This window comes from Helianthus annuus, chromosome 4, assembly GCF_002127325.2.
Source record: "Helianthus annuus cultivar XRQ/B chromosome 4, HanXRQr2.0-SUNRISE, whole genome shotgun sequence".
Lineage (NCBI taxonomy): Eukaryota > Viridiplantae > Streptophyta > Magnoliopsida > Asterales > Asteraceae > Helianthus > Helianthus annuus.
This window is the reverse complement of record NC_035436.2, coordinates 158,818,320-158,838,261: the sequence shown is the minus strand read 5'-3', so window position 1 is coordinate 158,838,261 and position 19,942 is coordinate 158,818,320. Positions and strand designations below refer to the sequence as shown.

Sequence of the window (19,942 nt, the reverse complement as noted above, 5' to 3'; positions counted from 1 at the left end):
TTTGCCATCATCAACAGAGTATTCAAACGAATAATCAGCTAAATATTTTTTTTGTCAGTCATCCTATTTATAACCATGTCAGCGTCATACTCTCCTATATAGCTGTTTATTCGCTTCCTAAAATTTTTGCAATCATCAACCGTGGCACCAACGTTCTCGAAACCACCATAACGTTTCCTCATTATATGGAAAGCTTTGACAGGACCAAGGTTTAAAGTGCCTAGTTCCCATACCATCTCCTCCTGTACATCTGACAATTGTCTGTAAGCTGGGAGCATGTGAATGTCATTTTGACAAACAAACTTATGATTATGACCATCAACAAATCTCTTTACTGTATATAATCTACCATCCACAGTGCAAATCATAAGTTGAGCTTTGCATCCGGTCCTAATAGTCCCCCTGTTCCTTGTTTTGAATTGCTTTGTTGACTTCGAATGATCATCAATACACACAGGCTTATGTCCCTCTTTGAAACAAACAAAATACTTAGTTTTGATTATACCACCACGGTATACTTCACCACCTTTCCGAATAGAAAAACCAGCTAACTTAGCATATGATTGATAAAACGCATATGCTTGTTCAATGGAGATAAATTGCATTCCAACAACAGGTGTAGCTGATGCCTGAACCTTCGGAGTGTAAACCCTTTCATCTACATGAATCAAAAATAAAAAACATAAAACGTCATATAAACCACATGCGAAATCGTCTGATCAAAACATGCGAAACGATGATATTGATTAATCTGAATTACATATGCGATTTATTACATAGTAACGTGCGAAAATTGCAAAAAAAAAAATCAAATGCGAATTGTAAAGAGTAATAACATGCGAAGTTATACATGTTGCTTCTCAAAAAATACAAAAGTGTAATCAAACATTCAAAATACAAAAAACATCTACAACAATGCTACGATTAAACAAAAAACAATTATACAAACAATTTAGATATTTGAATTAACATAATTACCAATAGAAAACTCGTTTGCACTTGAACTTGAAATTGGAATTGGAATTGGATTTACAGGTCGCGGATTTAAAACATCCTCAATCGAAACTCTCTGATAAGCAGATAATTGAGCATGATCACCGATCGGTCGATTTTCTTCAAAATCATCTTCTGTTCGTCCAGTGCTACTCTGTGGATCCATCGAAATAGACAAATTGAATGAAACCCTATCACGTACGAACGAAAACTGCAAATTGTGAATTATGGAAAATTTGAAACTGATTTGAATAATAATTACCGGGATATCAGTGTAACGAACTTCTCGCTGAATGAGTGAAAAGACGAACTTGCCCTCTGATGGTTAGGTTAATTGTCTGATTTAACCTTCTTAAACCGAACTGAATCAGGACACGTGTACGGCTCACAATATAGCGTACATAATGTAGGATAACCATATTTGTACCATACTCTTTGCCTATATATATATATATATATATATATATATATATATATATATATATATATATATATATATATATTATGCTCTATAAAAAACCCTTGAATTTAAGAAAACTTTGCAAACCCAATGCATGGTCTTGATTTTGCCACGTATCCATAGTAAATATCATATTCTTTTTGTCCTTGAGGGCATTATGGTATTTTCACATCTATCTTAGATATCTTCCCCTATTTGATTTGACAATAATTAATACCCATCACATACAAATCTACTTTCAAAACCCAAGATCCACCATTCAAAACCTCCATTTTTTCATTAACTTCATCTCTGTGTTTCAAGATCCACCCTTTCAAAACCTCCATTTTCCATTAACTTCATATCTGTTTCAAGTTCTACCCAAGATCCATTTCCATGAACTTCATTTCGGTTTCAAGATCCACCATTTCAAAACCTCCATTTCAAGATCCCCACTGACGGGAACGTCATTCACAACGAGTTCCCTACTGACGAGGACAAGAATGATCAAGGTTTTTCATCCTTTTTTTATGGGTTCGAGTTTTTTTTTTCTTTTTTACACCCCTAATTCAACTTTACATGTTAATTTCTTAAAAGAAATCGAAGAACCAAGATACTGTCGAAGAATCAAGATCCTATCAATAATAAGTTGGTTTTGATTTTTAATTGTCATTTACTTTGATTTTCGTTCTTCACAATTGGTTTTATTTTTTCCAGAATTAAGAATGTTGCCAAAAGACTAATTATTTTTCAATACCATTGATTATTGTTTCACAAAAAAAAAGAATGACGTTTATAGGTAATAAATTTCAATACTATTGATTTTAGTTTGGTTTTCATTCTTTTGGTGTTTATAAATTTTGATTTTGATTCACGGATTACTTGTTTTGGTTTCAAACTCCTTTGATTTTGATCCATGGATTAGTTATTTTTGTGTTAAAAAAATGTGTTTGTTGGTTTGGGGATTTTGATCTGAACAGTAACTGTTTTTTTGTTGGTTTGGTTGCCTTGTTTGGTGCTTTTGATCTGAATAGTAACTGTTTTTGTTGGTTAGGTTGCTTTGTTTTGGGCTTTTGATCTGAATAGTAACTGTTTTTGTGCGTTATAGTACAGAAACAGACCCATAACATGTGTTAATCCCCTGTTAGAATGATATATAACGTGTGTTGATTTACAGAAACAAACCGATAAACATATTCAATCGACAAGCTGGGTGGATGTAGGCGACGCTAATGCGGGGGCATGTGTTAAAAAAAGATATTCAATAGGTCACATTTTTTGGGAAGGAACTCTTCGTTCATTTATAACATGTGTTAGTGGTTCATGCTGTAACAGAACTCCATGATGTAACCTGACAAGTGTTCATGTATAACATGTGTTAAGCCCCTGATAGAATGATATATAACGTGTGTTAACCTTTGTTAATTAAAAAAGTATGTATGATGCGTGTGTAGTGTAATATATTTTAAATGTATATTTAAGCCCCTTTTTACACTTTTAGCCAAGTTTTAAATTTATAAAACACGATATTTACGAACACTAAACACACATATGGGCAAGTGCACCCATCGTGGACGTAGTATAGTGTTGGTAAGATACCGAGGTCGTCCAAGGACACAAGAGCTTTTAATACCGGTTTATCCTCAACGTCTAATCAAATCAAAAAGTGAGAAAAATGTTTTAAACTAAGAAAAATAAAAACTAACTAAATGCTGAAAAATAAAATAAAAATAAAAACAGATAGACAAGATGAATCACTTGGATCCGACACGTGTGTTAGTATAACCTTTGATTATTTTCGCACTTTTGCACTTGTTTAAGAGATTATCTTAGTTATTGTAGTAGGCCCCTCTTTTGAAGGCGACGTTACCCTCAACCCAGTAGTTTGAGTCAGCAAGGATACAATCCTAAAGGGTCGGATTATTGAAAGATAATGAATTAAGTTATTAATGCAAATTGTGGTAGGTGTCACACCCCGAAATATCAGAGCTGGCGTGACTGGACCGGTATCTTCATTGCACAGCGGAAGCAAATAAGCTAAGACTTCTAAACAATGAACGCCCGCTAAGTGCTCGAAATCCCATGGGTTCTCCTATTCCAACCGTTCCGTAGTTTTGAAAAATGCAACCTGAGAAAGAACATGCGAAAAAGTCAACATAAAGTTGAACGAGTTCATAGTTTGTTTTGAAAAGATTTAAAATAAATCTTTTTGATAACCGGTTTAAAAGTTGTTGAGAAAATATAGTAAAATCATTTTCTCGGCATGATATATGAAAACTGTGAGTCTAGCCCACGAGAGTCTTTGTAAGCAGGACCAACACGTCCTCTTACTTGTACATAAGTTGAAAACGTTATCAAAGTTTGTAAATACATGTAGTATGAGTTTGCGTCAAGTGAATATTAAAAACATATGAAAGTTATAGTGTTGTAAGTTGGTATGAAAAGCGTCTATGAACATGTTGATCATTAATGTTTCGCGAGGACATTAATATATGCGACGACATAGGAGGTACTCAACCCGCGTAGGCAATTTTTAGTGTCGAATAACCTCGACTGGGACACAACAGCACTCTAAGTGGTCACCCATGGACCGTGAGTGGGGCTCGCCCGTACCCATTAGATCTAACCTTTGTTCCTTGGTCCTCAAAAGGATTAATGGCACCTCAGTTACAGCCTATGCTCACATGATCTAAGAGTTCATTCCATAACTTAATCATACCTAAGTTTCACATGTATTTCCCCCCGAAAGTTGTAAACCGAAACGTTGAAAGAAAAGGGGGACATGATCTCACTGAGTTGTCTCGTTTTTCGTACGCAGGCCAACCCAGTCCCGTTGTTGTAACTAGGACATTCTCGTCACTAGTCATAAAAATCATGCACGTTTTGTAAAACCGGTATGTTTAGTATAAACCTTTCGTAAACCTTTCGAGTTCATTGAAATTCATTTGCAACATGGTTTATAAATATGTGTTTTCGTTCATCAAAATAGTATTTGCTTTTGCAAAAACTTGCATGTCTTTCCACCCCCGAAAACATTTATAAAAAAAAATGTAAAACAGTAAAAAGTGGGGGTTATGAACTCACCTTGACATTCCGGTGCAAAGCTAGCCTAGCGTGTTTCCGTAGTGCCGTTCCAAGAACGTGAATCGCTAGCGTATAACTGTGACATTCCTACGAAGGAATACTTATAAGTTTCTAACTTAAACGTAGTTAAACTACGTGTCCGAGCTCTACCGAGTCATTAACAAAACGACTCTACGAAGGTATTATTATTTTGGTTTGAAATAACCAAACTATGGTTATTTGATCCCATTCATAATCGGGATGACGCTAAGTCTCGGAAACGGCTTAGTTTCCGAGTGATATAGAATATATATATTTATATATTTAACTATAAATATACTAAGTCGTGTTAGTTGTCGTGAATTAGAAATACGTGGATGGATCAACGTACTTCTCGTCGTAGTTTTTGTAAGATGTAAAATAAATATGTACACACACACACACACACACATATATATATATATATATATATTTGAAATATTGGCGTTTGAAATGAATATAACGACTATATTCATGTTATGAGAATATTCGGGTTCTAAGAGATCGAAATATATATAAATAATTATATTTATCTTATACGATTTCCGAATACTAAACGTTCGAAATATAAGTTTCGAATTCTGTTGTTTGAAATAAGTACACAAATTATATTTATATATTATTATAGAAAATACTCGGAATGTCGGCGTTCGGAATAAATGTAAACATCGTATTTCTTTTATAAAAGTGTTTGGAAGTCTCGACGTTTGAAATAAATATAGACGTTTATTTATTTTAGAAAGTATTTGGGTATCGTTGGTTAGTAGTTCGTTTGTTGTCGAAAAGTTATAATCTCGTTTTATAAGTTATAAAATATTGCCAAAAGTAAATATACTTTATACTTATTTCACAAAAATACTTTGTTTCCGATAAGTGTCGTTTATAAGATACAAATGTTTTGTATTTCGATTTTTTTTTTTTTTTACGAAAAACGGACAGAGTTTCCTCTGTTTTTAGAATAACCTCGACATCCAAAGTGTCGATATTTTGATCAAAACACAATAATTTTCAACAATTTTCCAATAACATAAACACTATATAGATATAAATTTCAGCAAAAACGCCAAGAATTTAACAAGTCGCTAATGTATAAGCGTGAACTAATCGGATCGAGCTCGGTTTCGCGTAGTCTAGAAAAATCTAAAGTCTAAACTAACGTATAATAACTTGTTTCGCTTAAAACTTTACCGGGTCCTTCGTGTTGACCACGTTTGACCTGTTGACCGGCAGTTGACTGCCGTTGACTGGGGTTTGACCAGTTGACTTTCGTTGACTGACTTTGACCGCGCCGAGAACCCGAACCACCCAAAACTGATCCGAGTCGTAATCTGAACCAACCACCAGTTGTTTGTTTGTTGACCGAAACGAAACCCGACTTGAACCAAATTTTTCTTTGACAAGGTCTGACCATCTCGAGCCGAACCAACTTGAACCGAAACCACCAGTACTACTGCCGCCATTACCATCATCGTCACCGGCACCACTACGGCCGGTCGTCGCCGTACGATGGACCTGTGTCTGTCGCGACTTCCACGTCGCACCCCCATCCCCTCTCCATCATCATCATCAACATCAGAGAAAAAAAAAATCAAATCTCATGGTGATGATCCACAGAACTTTGGGAGATTTTTTTTTAAAGAAATAAAAAGTGTTGGGAGTGAAGGGTTTACCGGAAAAATAATGTCGCCGACGTTCACTGCCGCCATACGCCGCCGCCATCGCCGTTAGCGGCGGAGCCGCTCCTGCTCCGTCATTCCTCTCCGTCTCCCCTCTCTCTCTCTCCGTGCTTCTCTCTCTCTCTTCGATCTGTCTCTCTCGTTCCGTCGTTGTGCGCCGCCGCGAGCGGCGGCTCTAGTTCCGTTGTCGTGAACAGTCGACCGGTAATCACCGGTTCTTCAGTGAGTTGAGGGGATCTGTGTGTTGATATATATACATCGAGAGAGAAGGGGAAGGCATGCAGGGTTTTATGATTTTGATTTGTCTGTGTTTTGTATTTTGAGATGGTGGGGTGTGGATAAGGTTAGATATAGAGGACATAAAATGAGATAGGAGGAAAATGATGTAAACGGCCGATGATATGTGTAGATTTAGGGTTAATCTACTCTTATATACTTAGGGTTGTTTTAATGGGCTTTGGGCTTGGGCCCAAGGCCCACAAGCACAACCTCGTGTTTTTAGTGGCCCGTGAGTTCCTACGAAACCCGTTATAAAAACCCGAACTCTCCGTAACGTCATAAATTTTAATTTTTGTATTAAACACGTGAAACATGATCGGTAGTCGCGTTTGGCGTGTTTGTTTGTCGTTTACGATAATAATCGCGTAAGATCGCGTTGTTGCCGTTATTAATCCGGGTTCGACTAAGGATATATAAATTTAATTACGAAGCAAAATATAACGTAAAATTTTCGTATTGAAGGTAATACGCGTCTCCGTTGCTTCCATTTCGTTGTCGATGCGTTCCTACAGTCGCGTTTTTCGTTCACGTTTGCGTTTTGTGTCGTTCGAAAGCATGGATATTTCGCAAAACGAAATCCTTATGTTTAAATTATACGTATACCGTTCGTATTTGTTGGCATTGTCAGTATTTTGTACGGTGTGAGTTTGTTACCGTTAAAGCTCAGCAGATTTCCCAAAAATTACCTTTCGTGCACTGTAACGTCAGATAAGCGTTCCTAGGCATTCCAATAGCCTAATCGAGTTAATTTGTGCCTTAAACACTATTTATTACCGCCGTAAACGTTCGTTAATCACGTAATTAGGAGCCGTTAATTACCGGTTGTCACATTCTCCCCATGTTGCAGAAATTTCGTCCTCGAAATTTAGACTATGTTATCTCCTTAGAGTTGTGTCGTTCTCAGGTAAGTCCAAATAATACCAAAGTGAATGACCGCGTAATTAAGTCAAGACTTATTCAGATTACGTGAGTGAAAGGACATTTTGCATCAATAAGAACCCAGCGCTTCAACGGAGTTTGTTCCAGAAATCCATGTCAAGTGAACGAAGCGTAGTGATACTATCACCAATGTGATCAAGTTTACGGGGTTCAATAAAAGAGGAATTTCGAGCAGTAGAATTTCAATTGAACGTTCACAATATGCAAATCAATTTTTGAGACAATAGAATTCACTACCAACGGAAACTTGCGTTGGTTGTTGTATGAATGAAACTCGAATTCAACAAATTCGTTTGACATAGAGACATGAAAATGTTCATCAATCGAACCGTTAAATGAATAAAATCAATGTGTTGACATTATCGAATTGCAAGGATACACCGAACTGAAATACAACCGAACCTGGTGTATCAACGTCTTAATACATAGTTGTATTAAGACTATTTAAATGATTAGTCAAACGAAAAGCATACGTTGTTTTGCATGAAGCAGTTGATCGTGATTAGCACAAGCTACGAGTGTATACCGACACCACAAGGTGTCGTAATGAATGAGATAATTCGATAATAGTGGTGACCGAACAAGTATCACCGTGTTTCGCATGAAACATTCGATCATGATTAGCCCAAGCTACAAGTTTATATCGACGCCACAAGGTGTCGTAGTGAATGAAATAATTCGATAATAACGGTGATCAAACAAGTATCACCGTGTTTGAAATCAAATGGAAGGTTTAACGATATACTTATGAATATTTGCTCCAAGCAAATCCCATAGGATTTTCAATTGAAAATGAAACAAATAATTAATGTTTTCGAGCGAAGATGAAAAAGCAATAAATATGACAAAATATTTGCTCGATGGTGAAAGAAACGTTAAGAGGTACACCGGAATATTTAACACGAACTTGGGTACCATTATGTTAACACATAATTGCATTAGGACTGATTTAATACAATAAATCGAACAAGCGGATTTAATATCACTAAACAAATAAATAATTAAATCTGTACATGATGTGAGCAACGAGATTAGCGCAAGCTTCAAACTTGTGAAAGATGCCACCACAAGGTGATCGTGATCAAAGAAATGATCAATGAAGTCGAAGACCAAACAAGCATGTATGGTTCAAACCAAATGAAGTGCTTGTTGAGATTATTTCGAATATGATGGCCACAATCCATCATATGGAATCTTGAATCGAATGTGTATTACGAGCAAGTTCGATCAATTAAACTTGGTAGAAACACAATCCAACAATAAATTCATGTATCAATAAGATAGTTTCGACATGGCCACAATGAAAAACCATGTATACCATTCAAAAGAAAATGAGTTTTCCAAGAAATTTGTCGACTCGATATCAAAGAGTCAACGCTTTGCAATAATGTTGTTCATCTAGATCACAATGCAAAGATCAAGTATAGCGAAACAATATTTGAGCTTTGATGAAACAAAAATTTGGAGTGAAGCCCTCCAATGGTCTTCACAAATCAAACTGACCACATGCGCAACAAACAATGCATGTGTAACTTACGAATTTGTCAAGAAATGGAGCAGTCGAGTGTTCGCTATTATGAAATAAAATCTCCGTGATGAAATGACCATTAGGGGGAGTAGAAATACGAAAATCTACTCACTATGCAAAATTCGGAATTTCAATAAAAGAAATTTAAGGAACTTACCTGGAATTTCGTGTGATGACCGGTTGTTACATGACATTACCATGGAATGTCGAACATAGCGTAACCGCCATAACGAAGTAGGGGAAATGCGAAGATATGTGACTTCTTTTGCAGCGCCAACAATTGTGAGTCTCTTTAGACTAAGCATCGATCGTTATGAAATCTTGTTTAAGCGTACCTCAGTGTGATTCGTGTCGTTTGCAGGTTCACTTGCCAATTTGCCGCTTTCGACCAGTAGTTCTCCCACTGACGGGGTTAGCATCGTTGTTGTCATGCTCAATCATTTTTTTCCAAAGGCCTTGCCTCGAAAGTTGTGTGTGATGTATTTCAACGTCCGTTGACGTATAGTTTAAGTTTCACGTGTATTCGCGCCCTAGCGTTTCGTTCCACGTAGATTACCTGCTCGGGTAATTAAAATAGCATAGACAAATAGATAATAGCGTTTGCCTGAGTTGTTAGTCACGGTTTCTAAGTGAGGATCTTTAATGAGTTTCGACGTAAGTTTTCCAAAGGTCCTAAATGCATGTTATCCAAAACTCTCAAAGTTTTGCTTACTATATGTAATCGGTTCATGTACCGTGTATCCAACACAACACTTGTGTATGTTTAAAACCAAAAATGTTGACTCATTGTTTTCGGCACCGGTTGGAAACCCATATTCGAGTCTTAGGCGTTCTGTATGTGTTCAATTCTTGATATCTAAGTCCCCAGATGAGAGTAAGGTTAAAGCCTAGGTATCTCTACAGAACCTAATTCGCTGAAACCTATAGCTCTGATACCAATCTGTCACACCCCGAAATATCAGAGCTGGCGTGACTGGACCGGTATCTTCATTGCACAGCGGAAGCAAATAAGCTAAGACTTCTAAACAATGAACGCCCGCTAAGTGCTCGAAATCCCATGGGTTCTCCTATTCCAACCGTTCCGTAGTTTTGAAAAATGCAACCTGAGAAAGAACATGCGAAAAAGTCAACATAAAGTTGAACGAGTTCATAGTTTGTTTTGAAAAGATTTAAAATAAATCTTTTTGATAACCGGTTTAAAAGTTGTTGAGAAAATATAGTAAAATCATTTTCTCGGCATGATATATGAAAACTGTGAGTCTAGCCCACGAGAGTCTTTGTAAGCAGGACCAACACGTCCTCTTACTTGTACATAAGTTGAAAACGTTATCAAAGTTTGTAAATACATGTAGTATGAGTTTGCGTCAAGTGAATATTAAAAACATATGAAAGTTATAGTGTTGTAAGTTGGTATGAAAAGCGTCTATGAACATGTTGATCATTAATGTTTCGCGAGGACATTAATATATGCGACGACATAGGAGGTACTCAACCCGCGTAGGCAATTTTTAGTGTCGAATAACCTCGACTGGGACACAACAGCACTCTAAGTGGTCACCCATGGACCGTGAGCGGGGCTCGCCCGTACCCATTAGATCTAACCTTTGTTCCTTGGTCCTCAAAAGGATTAATGGCACCTCAGTTACAGCCTATGCTCACATGATCTAAGAGTTCATTCCATAACTTAATCATACCTAAGTTTCACATGTATTTCCCCCCGAAAGTTGTAAACCGAAACGTTGAAAGAAAAGGGGGACATGATCTCACTGAGTTGTCTCGTTTTTCGTACGCAGGCCAACCCAGTCCCGTTGTTGTAACTAGGACATTCTCGTCACTAGTCATAAAAATCATGCACGTTTTGTAAAACCGGTATGTTTAGTATAAACCTTTCGTAAACCTTTCGAGTTCATTGAAATTCATTTGCAACATGGTTTATAAATATGTGTTTTCGTTCATCAAAATAGTATTTGCTTTTGCAAAAACTTGCATGTCTTTCCACCCCCGAAAACATTTATAAAAAAAAATGTAAAACAGTAAAAAGTGGGGGTTATGAACTCACCTTGACATTCCGGTGCAAAGCTAGCCTAGCGTGTTTCCGTAGTGCCGTTCCAAGAACGTGAATCGCTAGCGTATAACTGTGACATTCCTACGAAGGAATACTTATAAGTTTCTAACTTAAACGTAGTTAAACTACGTGTCCGAGCTCTACCGAGTCATTAACAAAACGACTCTACGAAGGTATTATTATTTTGGTTTGAAATAACCAAACTATGGTTATTTGATCCCATTCATAATCGGGATGACGCTAAGTCTCGGAAACGGCTTAGTTTCCGAGTGATATAGAATATATATATTTATATATTTAACTATAAATATACTAAGTCGTGTTAGTTGTCGTGAATTAGAAATACGTGGATGGATCAACGTACTTCTCGTCGTAGTTTTTGTAAGATGTAAAATAAATATGTACACACACACACACACACACATATATATATATATATATATTTGAAATATTGGCGTTTGAAATGAATATAACGACTATATTCATGTTATGAGAATATTCGGGTTCTAAGAGATCGAAATATATATAAATAATTATATTTATCTTATACGATTTCCGAATACTAAACGTTCGAAATATAAGTTTCGAATTCTGTTGTTTGAAATAAGTACACAAATTATATTTATATATTATTATAGAAAATACTCGGAATGTCGGCGTTCGGAATAAATGTAAACATCGTATTTCTTTTATAAAAGTGTTTGGAAGTCTCGACGTTTGAAATAAATATAGACGTTTATTTATTTTAGAAAGTATTTGGGTATCGTTGGTTAGTAGTTCGTTTGTTGTCGAAAAGTTATAATCTCGTTTTATAAGTTATAAAATATTGCCAAAAGTAAATATACTTTATACTTATTTCACAAAAATACTTTGTTTCCGATAAGTGTCGTTTATAAGATACAAATGTTTTGTATTTCGATTTTTTTTTTTTTTTACGAAAAACGGACAGAGTTTCCTCTGTTTTTAGAATAACCTCGACATCCAAAGTGTCGATATTTTGATCAAAACACAATAATTTTCAACAATTTTCCAATAACATAAACACTATATAGATATAAATTTCAGCAAAAACGCCAAGAATTTAACAAGTCGCTAATGTATAAGCGTGAACTAATCGGATCGAGCTCGGTTTCGCGTAGTCTAGAAAAATCTAAAGTCTAAACTAACGTATAATAACTTGTTTCGCTTAAAACTTTACCGGGTCCTTCGTGTTGACCACGTTTGACCTGTTGACCGGCAGTTGACTGCCGTTGACTGGGGTTTGACCAGTTGACTTTCGTTGACTGACTTTGACCGCGCCGAGAACCCGAACCACCCAAAACTGATCCGAGTCGTAATCTGAACCAACCACCAGTTGTTTGTTTGTTGACCGAAACGAAACCCGACTTGAACCAAATTTTTCTTTGACAAGGTCTGACCATCTCGAGCCGAACCAACTTGAACCGAAACCACCAGTACTACTGCCGCCATTACCATCATCGTCACCGGCACCACTACGGCCGGTCGTCGCCGTACGATGGACCTGTGTCTGTCGCGACTTCCACGTCGCACCCCCATCCCCTCTCCATCATCATCATCAACATCAGAGAAAAAAAAAATCAAATCTCATGGTGATGATCCACAGAACTTTGGGAGATTTTTTTTTAAAGAAATAAAAAGTGTTGGGAGTGAAGGGTTTACCGGAAAAATAATGTCGCCGACGTTCACTGCCGCCATACGCCGCCGCCATCGCCGTTAGCGGCGGAGCCGCTCCTGCTCCGTCATTCCTCTCCGTCTCCCCTCTCTCTCTCTCCGTGCTTCTCTCTCTCTCTTCGATCTGTCTCTCTCGTTCCGTCGTTGTGCGCCGCCGCGAGCGGCGGCTCTAGTTCCGTTGTCGTGAACAGTCGACCGGTAATCACCGGTTCTTCAGTGAGTTGAGGGGATCTGTGTGTTGATATATATACATCGAGAGAGAAGGGGAAGGCAGGCAGGGTTTTATGATTTTGATTTGTCTGTGTTTTGTATTTTGAGATGGTGGGGTGTGGATAAGGTTAGATATAGAGGACATAAAATGAGATAGGAGGAAAATGATGTAAACGGCCGATGATATGTGTAGATTTAGGGTTAATCTACTCTTATATACTTAGGGTTGTTTTAATGGGCTTTGGGCTTGGGCCCAAGGCCCACAAGCACAACCTCGTGTTTTTAGTGGCCCGTGAGTTCCTACGAAACCCGTTATAAAAACCCGAACTCTCCGTAACGTCATAAATTTTAATTTTTGTATTAAACACGTGAAACATGATCGGTAGTCGCGTTTGGCGTGTTTGTTTGTCGTTTACGATAATAATCGCGTAAGATCGCGTTGTTGCCGTTATTAATCCGGGTTCGACTAAGGATATTATAATTTAATTACGAAGCAAAATATAACGTAAAATTTTCGTATTGAAGGTAATACGCGTCTCCGTTGCTTCCATTTCGTTGTCGATGCGTTCCTACAGTCGCGTTTTTCGTTCACGTTTGCGTTTTGTGTCGTTCGAAAGCATGGATATTTCGCAAAACGAAATCCTTATGTTTAAATTATACGTATACCGTTCGTATTTGTTGGCATTGTCAGTATTTTGTACGGTGTGAGTTTGTTACCGTTAAAGCTCAGCAGATTTCCCAAAAATTACCTTTCGTGCACTGTAACGTCAGATAAGCGTTCCTAGGCATTCCAATAGCCTAATCGAGTTAATTTGTGCCTTAAACACTATTTATTACCGCCGTAAACGTTCGTTAATCACGTAATTAGGAGCCGTTAATTACCGGTTGTCACAGTAGGCCCCGCTTTCGGCGGTGACGTTACCCTCGGCTAAGTAGTCTGAGTCAGCAGGGATACAGTCCTAGATAGCCGGTTTATAGTATTAATAGTAGTTAACTTATGAGGGGGTCAAAGAGTTTGGATCCCCGCCATCCAATACCTATGGGCATTGAAGGAGATCCTACTAAATTTGACCCAGGTCCCAAGCAGGACCTCTAAACGCTGAACATGGGCAAGACCCTTACCAAACCATTCCCTTAACCCCCGACTAGGTAGCCAACATACCTCCATATAGACCGTGGAGATATGAATGGTGAAAATCTTTTATTTTATATAGACAGTAAAATAATGCCAAGACACCACGGACAAACGATAAGGAAAGATCACCTTCAACATAAGTAACTAGTTATTAAAGTCATTAATACAAAACCAAATAAAAAGTGCAAAAGATTAAAAATAAAAAGTATTATACTAAACACTTGTCTTCACCAAGTGATGTAAGAGACTTAGGCAAACATGGCCTTGATTGTCAAGAACTCTTACGATCAATCTTGGATCCCAAGACGACTCACACACTCTACGATGGACAATGGATGATGGTGGTGGATGATGGTGTTATGGTGGTGGTGGGTGGTGGATGGAGTGTGAGAGAGGTGGTGTGCCAAAGGATGAGATGGAATGAAACCAAGCACCCCTATTTATAGGCTGAACAGAAGGCTGGGCACGGCCCCGTGTCCGCTGGACACGCCCCCGTGCCCGTCTGACATTCTCTCTCTTCATTAATTGTAATTCGCAATTACAATTAATGCGCCTGCTGTAATTTCACCACGCCCCCGTGCCCGCTGGACACGGCCCCGTGGTGGGCAATGGAAGCTTCTACTGGTTTGTCTTTTCTGCTGTTTCTTGGGCACGGCCCCGTGTTCGCTGGACACGGGGCGTGTTCAGTCTTCTGTTTTCTCTTCTTTGCCTTGGGAGGTGCCGTTGAGGGTCCGGGCAGTCTACTTTTATTCCTTTTCTTGTATTTATGCTAGAATTAGTTGTCTTTTTGCTTCTTTTGTGATTTTGAGCTCATTTCATCCTGAAAATACAAAAGGAAGACAAAAACACTCTTTTTCCAACATTAGTACTTAAAAAGGGTTAGTTTTATGCCTTAATTGATGTGATTTATATGTTGCATTTTACACACATCAAATACCCCCACACTTGAACTTTTGCTTGTCCTCAAGCAAAACTTTTTTAAATGTGGCTTACACTCCCAAATGGAATAGGTAGAAGAGAAAGTTTTTAGCTTGTCCTAGAGTGTCGGGAATCCAAGGTCTTTGTAAGTTTTATTTTTATTTATTTACAATCCTATTCGTTATGATTTATTTTGAACGTTTCATAAGATAAATTACTTATTTGGGCATAGCATGCCTTATTAAAATTCCATTTATATACAAGTTCACATACCTCGCGGGGGATCACTCAACACTCGGTCGAAGGTGTAATTTTTAGTGAATCACTCGAGAGCGGCATGGAACTTACGCCTTCCATAGGCTTGCCAAGTAATCAATCCTCCTCCTTTTTAACTTTTTACCTTTGTAAATATCAAGAGGACTTTTGGGGTGAAGGGTTAGGCTTGGGTTAAAGGTGGTTGGTTGGGTTAGTTAGAAAAAAAAGTCGAAAATCGTAAAAAGCGTCGGTTTTCGTGACATACCTTGTTTTTAGTGACTTTTTATTTTGAAGTATTTCTCCAAACAAGCTTTTATATAGCTTTTGTTTGTTTTTGACTTCATCATTTTTTTTTCACATAAAAAGGCGAGTTTACGAAAAACCGAGCTTGTTACTAAAATAAAGGGTAAAAAATAAAAAGGGTTTTTGGTGGGTAAAAAGGGTTTTGGGGTAATGAAATGAAAGGTTTAGGCTTAAAGGGGCTATCTAGGGGGATTTTGGGTAGGTGGTAAAAAAAATGAAAAATAATGGTTTAGAAAGAAAAATATGGTTAGTCCTAATGCCTCCATCACTTACTTACTTGGGTTTAAGTTGGTAAGGACCGGGAATGTATTGTCGTGGCAAGTTCTAGAGTTGTAAGAACCAAGCGGCTATTCACACAAGAAACGAAAAATAAGCATTTAGTCTAAATATGTATATCTTTATGCTCAATAAAGGCTCAAAACTCACTTTTGTGGGAATGGGTTTTTAATGTGATCAAGTATATATAATCGAATTTTTAACTAGACTTGTTATGCTGTTTCGTAATTTTCTTATGTTGGTTCTTTGTTATCACGACGCTATCGGTTGTAAATTTGTAAAAATATAACCTTTTCAGAACTTGTTATTCCCAACTTAAACTAAGACAAGTAAATGAAAAAAAAAATGAAAAAGTTTTTGAAAAAATTTGGGGTGTTTAGCGGTTCCAATAGAGTTTTGTGTAAGGCTTGTATTTAGGATTTGCAAAATTCAAGGTTTTAGCATCCCCCCACACTTAAATTACACATTGTCCTCAATGTGTCCAAAAATAAGGTTTTTGGTTGATTATAATGTGTAAAAGTAGGTTAAAAAGCAAAGATTTATGTTACTGGCATCCTGGACACGGCCCCGTGGTGACCGGGCACGACCCCGTGGTCAGGTGCCAGTAACAAAAATTAAAGAATTAAAACAGAAGCCTGGACACGGGGGCGTGCCCGCTGAACACGGCCCGTGTCCAGTTACCTGAACTGGGTGTTTTTCTGCAGGTGGCTCAGCACGGGGTCGTGTTGGTTGGGCACGGCCCGTGTTGAGCCTTCTGTGATGGAGATTTGTGTCGGGTTGCTCTGTTCTTTGTGCATGGGTCCATTTTTCTCGTTCCCCTTTTCATCCATTACCACCATGAGTGTGTTTTATTCTGCAGAATAAAATTAAAAGATTAAACTAAACTAAGGATAGTTCCGCGGAATGCCTCCGTGGTGCGCCACGTTTATAAGGGTCCTTGGCTAGACCCAATGCGAGGTTATATGTTTTCTGAGTGGGATGTCTGGCGTCCCATGTTACACCGTCGGAGAGCAGCATCCAAGCTTGAATCAATAACCTTCATGTAATTGACCGGGTCGTCGTCCTCTATTCTCTTCCCAACCCCGAACTTCACTTTATCATCCCCGTACCTCAAGGTGAGTGTCCCATCATTCATATCCACCACTGCTTGGGCGGTGGCAAGGAAGGGTCTCCCTAGTATAAGGGGGACCTCGGTGTCTTCCTCCATATCGAGTGTGACAAAGTCAGCTGGATAAACGAATCTGCTTACCTTTACCAAGACATTCTCGATGACACCTTGTGGGAATTTGATGGATCGATCGGCTAATTGTATGCTCATTTTTGTAGGGCTTGTGGTTCCTAAGCCGAGTCTTTTGAACATTGATGAGGGCATGAGGTTAATGCTAGCTCCAAGGTCGGCTAAGGCATTACGAACGGGTGATTCCCCTATTGAGCAAGGAATCGTGAAGCTTCCGGGATCGATTTTCTTTTGGGGAAGTTTATTGAGTACGAGGGTAGAGCATTCTTCGCCTAAATTGACTAATTGCAAGTTTTCAATTTTCTTTTTATGTGTAAGGAAGTCCCTCATGAATTTAGAGTACTTGGGCATTTGAGTTAGGACTTCGATAAAAGGAATATTGACATGCAATTGTTTTAACAGACTTTCGAACTTGGCGAATTGCTCATTGGTCTTTTGACGAATTAACCTACCGGGGTATGGAACTCGAGGAGCCTTGGTAGGCTCTGGTGACGGAGGGGAGTCCTTTTCCTGCAGAGGTGTGGGTACTGTTTCCTCCGTTGGTGGCATCACTTCTGCAGGCCCTACGGTGCGGTTCCGTAGTGTGATGAGGTGAACTTGTGCTTTTGGGTTTGTTTTGGTATTGCTAGGTAATGCGCCTTGCGGTCTCTCGGAAAAATTTTGAGCTATTTGATTTAATTGTTTTTCTATGTTTTGAATACTAGCTTGTTGATTTCTAAAATTTGATTCTAATTGTAGAAATCTTTCCGAGTTTTTCTTATCAGTGTCGGAGACGAGGCGAGATATCGTATCTTCGAGCCTTTCTCGTCCACTTTGTTGAGTGAAATTTTGTGACTCATTTCTTGGTTGCTGAAAGTTTGTTCGTTGGGTTTGTTGGTTACAACTATTGCCGGGTTCCCTCCAACCAAGGTTTGGGTGGTTTCGCCATCCTTGGTTGTAAGTTCCCGTTGGGGGACTCGACGGCCTAGGTCTATTATCAATGTAGTTTACCATTTCTTGTTGATCGTCTGTTTCTTTCATGCAACTCCAATTTTCATGTGACCCACCACACCCTTCACAAGCCATAACCGAGACTGTTTTTGTCATTTCCAATTTTTTTATCTTTGAAGAAAGGGCCTCGATTTGGGCTTGTAAAGAAATGCTTTCATCGACCTTATGGGCGCCCGGGGCGATAGACTTATTTCCCCGGGGGGTGTGCCATTGAAAATTGGTTTGAGCAATTTTCTCAATTTGATTATATATTTCGTGTGGGCGTCGATTACCTAAAAGTCCCCCGGAGCTAGAATCAAGTGTCTGCCTAGTGTGTGGCAACAATCCATTATAGAAAGTGGATACTTGTTGCCATATTGCGAGGCCGTGATGGGGACACTTGCGTAATAGCTCCTTGAACCTTTCCCAAGTTTCATATAAGGATTCCTCGTCCTCTTGTGAATATGTATTAATTTCAGCCATTAACTTAGCAGTTTTAGCAGGAGGGAAATACTTATATAGAAATTTTTGGGCTAGTTCATCCCAGGTGTTTACCGATCCAGCTGGGAGGGCGTTGAGCCAAGCTTTCGCTCGGTCTTTTAGTGAGAAGGGAAACATACGGAGGCGGATGGCGTCGTTTGATGCTCCATTGATCCGAAAGGTATCACATATTTCCAAGAAATTAGTTATATGTAGATGGGGATCCTCGTCCGCAAGCCCGTGGAAGGTTGCGGAGTTTTAGAGGATTTGTATCAAATGCGGCCGAAGTTCGAAGTTATTGGCTTCGACATTCGGGGCATTGATAGCGGCGCCTAGATTACCTACGGTGGGTCGTAGATAATCCATAAGGGTACGTTGGTCCGCCATTGGAGGTGGATCACCCGAAACCTTCTCTTGGTTTTTGGCTTTTAACCTTTTTCTGAGAAAGCGTTCGGGTTCTTCTAGTGGTTCTTTTATGTCTTTATTGGAACTGGAGCTCATACACTACGTGAGGTTGGCGTCGGGTTCCAAGTCCTGCAATAAAAACAGAAAAGAATGTTGGTCAGAAGGTTCACCACGGCCCCGTGTTGAGCGAACACGGCCCGTGGTCGGAATTTCAGTGATTGTTTTCCAGATCCCAGTTACTGGAAGTTGGACACGGCCCCGTGTTGCACCGGCACGGCCCCGTGGTCAGCCTTCTGTAACTTGTAAAACAAAAACTGCCAGTAACGATGCTGGGCACGGCCCGTGTCCGACCAGGCACGACCCCGTGCTGAGCTCTGCAGAAGCTGAAAATCTACGAAAAATCCTAAAAATTAAAGAAAAAATAAAAATATGATTAGGCCGTTGATTCCTAACTTTCTTAAAATCCTTGTGTCCCCGGCAACGGCGCCAAAAACTTGATGCGTGTGTAGTGTAATATATTTTAAATGTATATTTAAGCCCATTTTTACACTTTTAGCCAAGTTTTAAATTTATAAAACACGATATTTACGAACACTAAACACACATATGGGCAAGTGCACCCATCGTGGACGTAGTATAGTGTTGGTAAGATACCGAGGTCGTCCAAGGACACAAGAGCTTTTAATACCGGTTTATCCTCAACGTCTAATCAAATCAAAAAGTGAGAAAAATGTTTTAAACTAAGAAAAATAAAAACTAACTAAATGCTGAAAAATAAAATAAAAATAAAAACAGATAGACAAGATGAATCACTTGGATCCGACACGTGTGTTAGTATAACCTTTGATTATTTTCGCACTTTTGCACTTGTTTAAGAGATTATCTTAGTTATTGTAGTAGGCCCCTCTTTTGAAGGCGACGTTACCCTCAACCCAGTAGTTTGAGTCAGCAAGGATACAATCCTAAAGGGTCGGATTATTGAAAGATAATGAATTAAGTTATTAATGCAAATTGTGGTAGGCCCCGCTTTCGGCGGTGACG

At 38.7% G+C, this 19,942-nt stretch overlaps 1 protein-coding gene and 1 non-coding gene across 3 annotated transcripts; one reads left to right on the top strand and one right to left on the bottom strand.

Annotated features, from left to right (window-relative positions):
- Window positions 1-9,402: 9,402 nt before the first annotated feature.
- LOC118491103 lies at window positions 9,403-13,087 on the bottom strand. Of its 2 annotated transcripts, none has more exons than XR_004890373.1 (3): window positions 12,220-13,087; window positions 11,016-11,102; window positions 9,403-10,059 (listed from the first exon to the last, which is right to left on the bottom strand). XR_004890373.1 is itself a non-coding variant. In XM_035988567.1 (3 exons), exons 1-3 carry the CDS (start codon window positions 12,576-12,578, stop codon window positions 10,024-10,026), a joined length of 471 nt encoding a protein of 156 aa, XP_035844460.1. In that variant the 5' UTR covers window positions 12,579-13,087; the 3' UTR covers window positions 9,716-10,023. The 2 variants fall into 2 exon arrangements, 1 of the variants encoding a protein (XP_035844460.1); XM_035988567.1 differs by having other exon boundaries at window positions 9,716-10,059; window positions 11,016-11,091.
- A 5,311-nt stretch (window positions 13,088-18,398) lies between these two features.
- On the top strand, window positions 18,399-18,505 carry LOC118491922. Its single transcript, XR_004892367.1, has one exon. It is a non-coding gene; the product is annotated as a small nucleolar RNA R71 (small nucleolar RNA).
- Window positions 18,506-19,942: the final 1,437 nt, after the last annotated feature.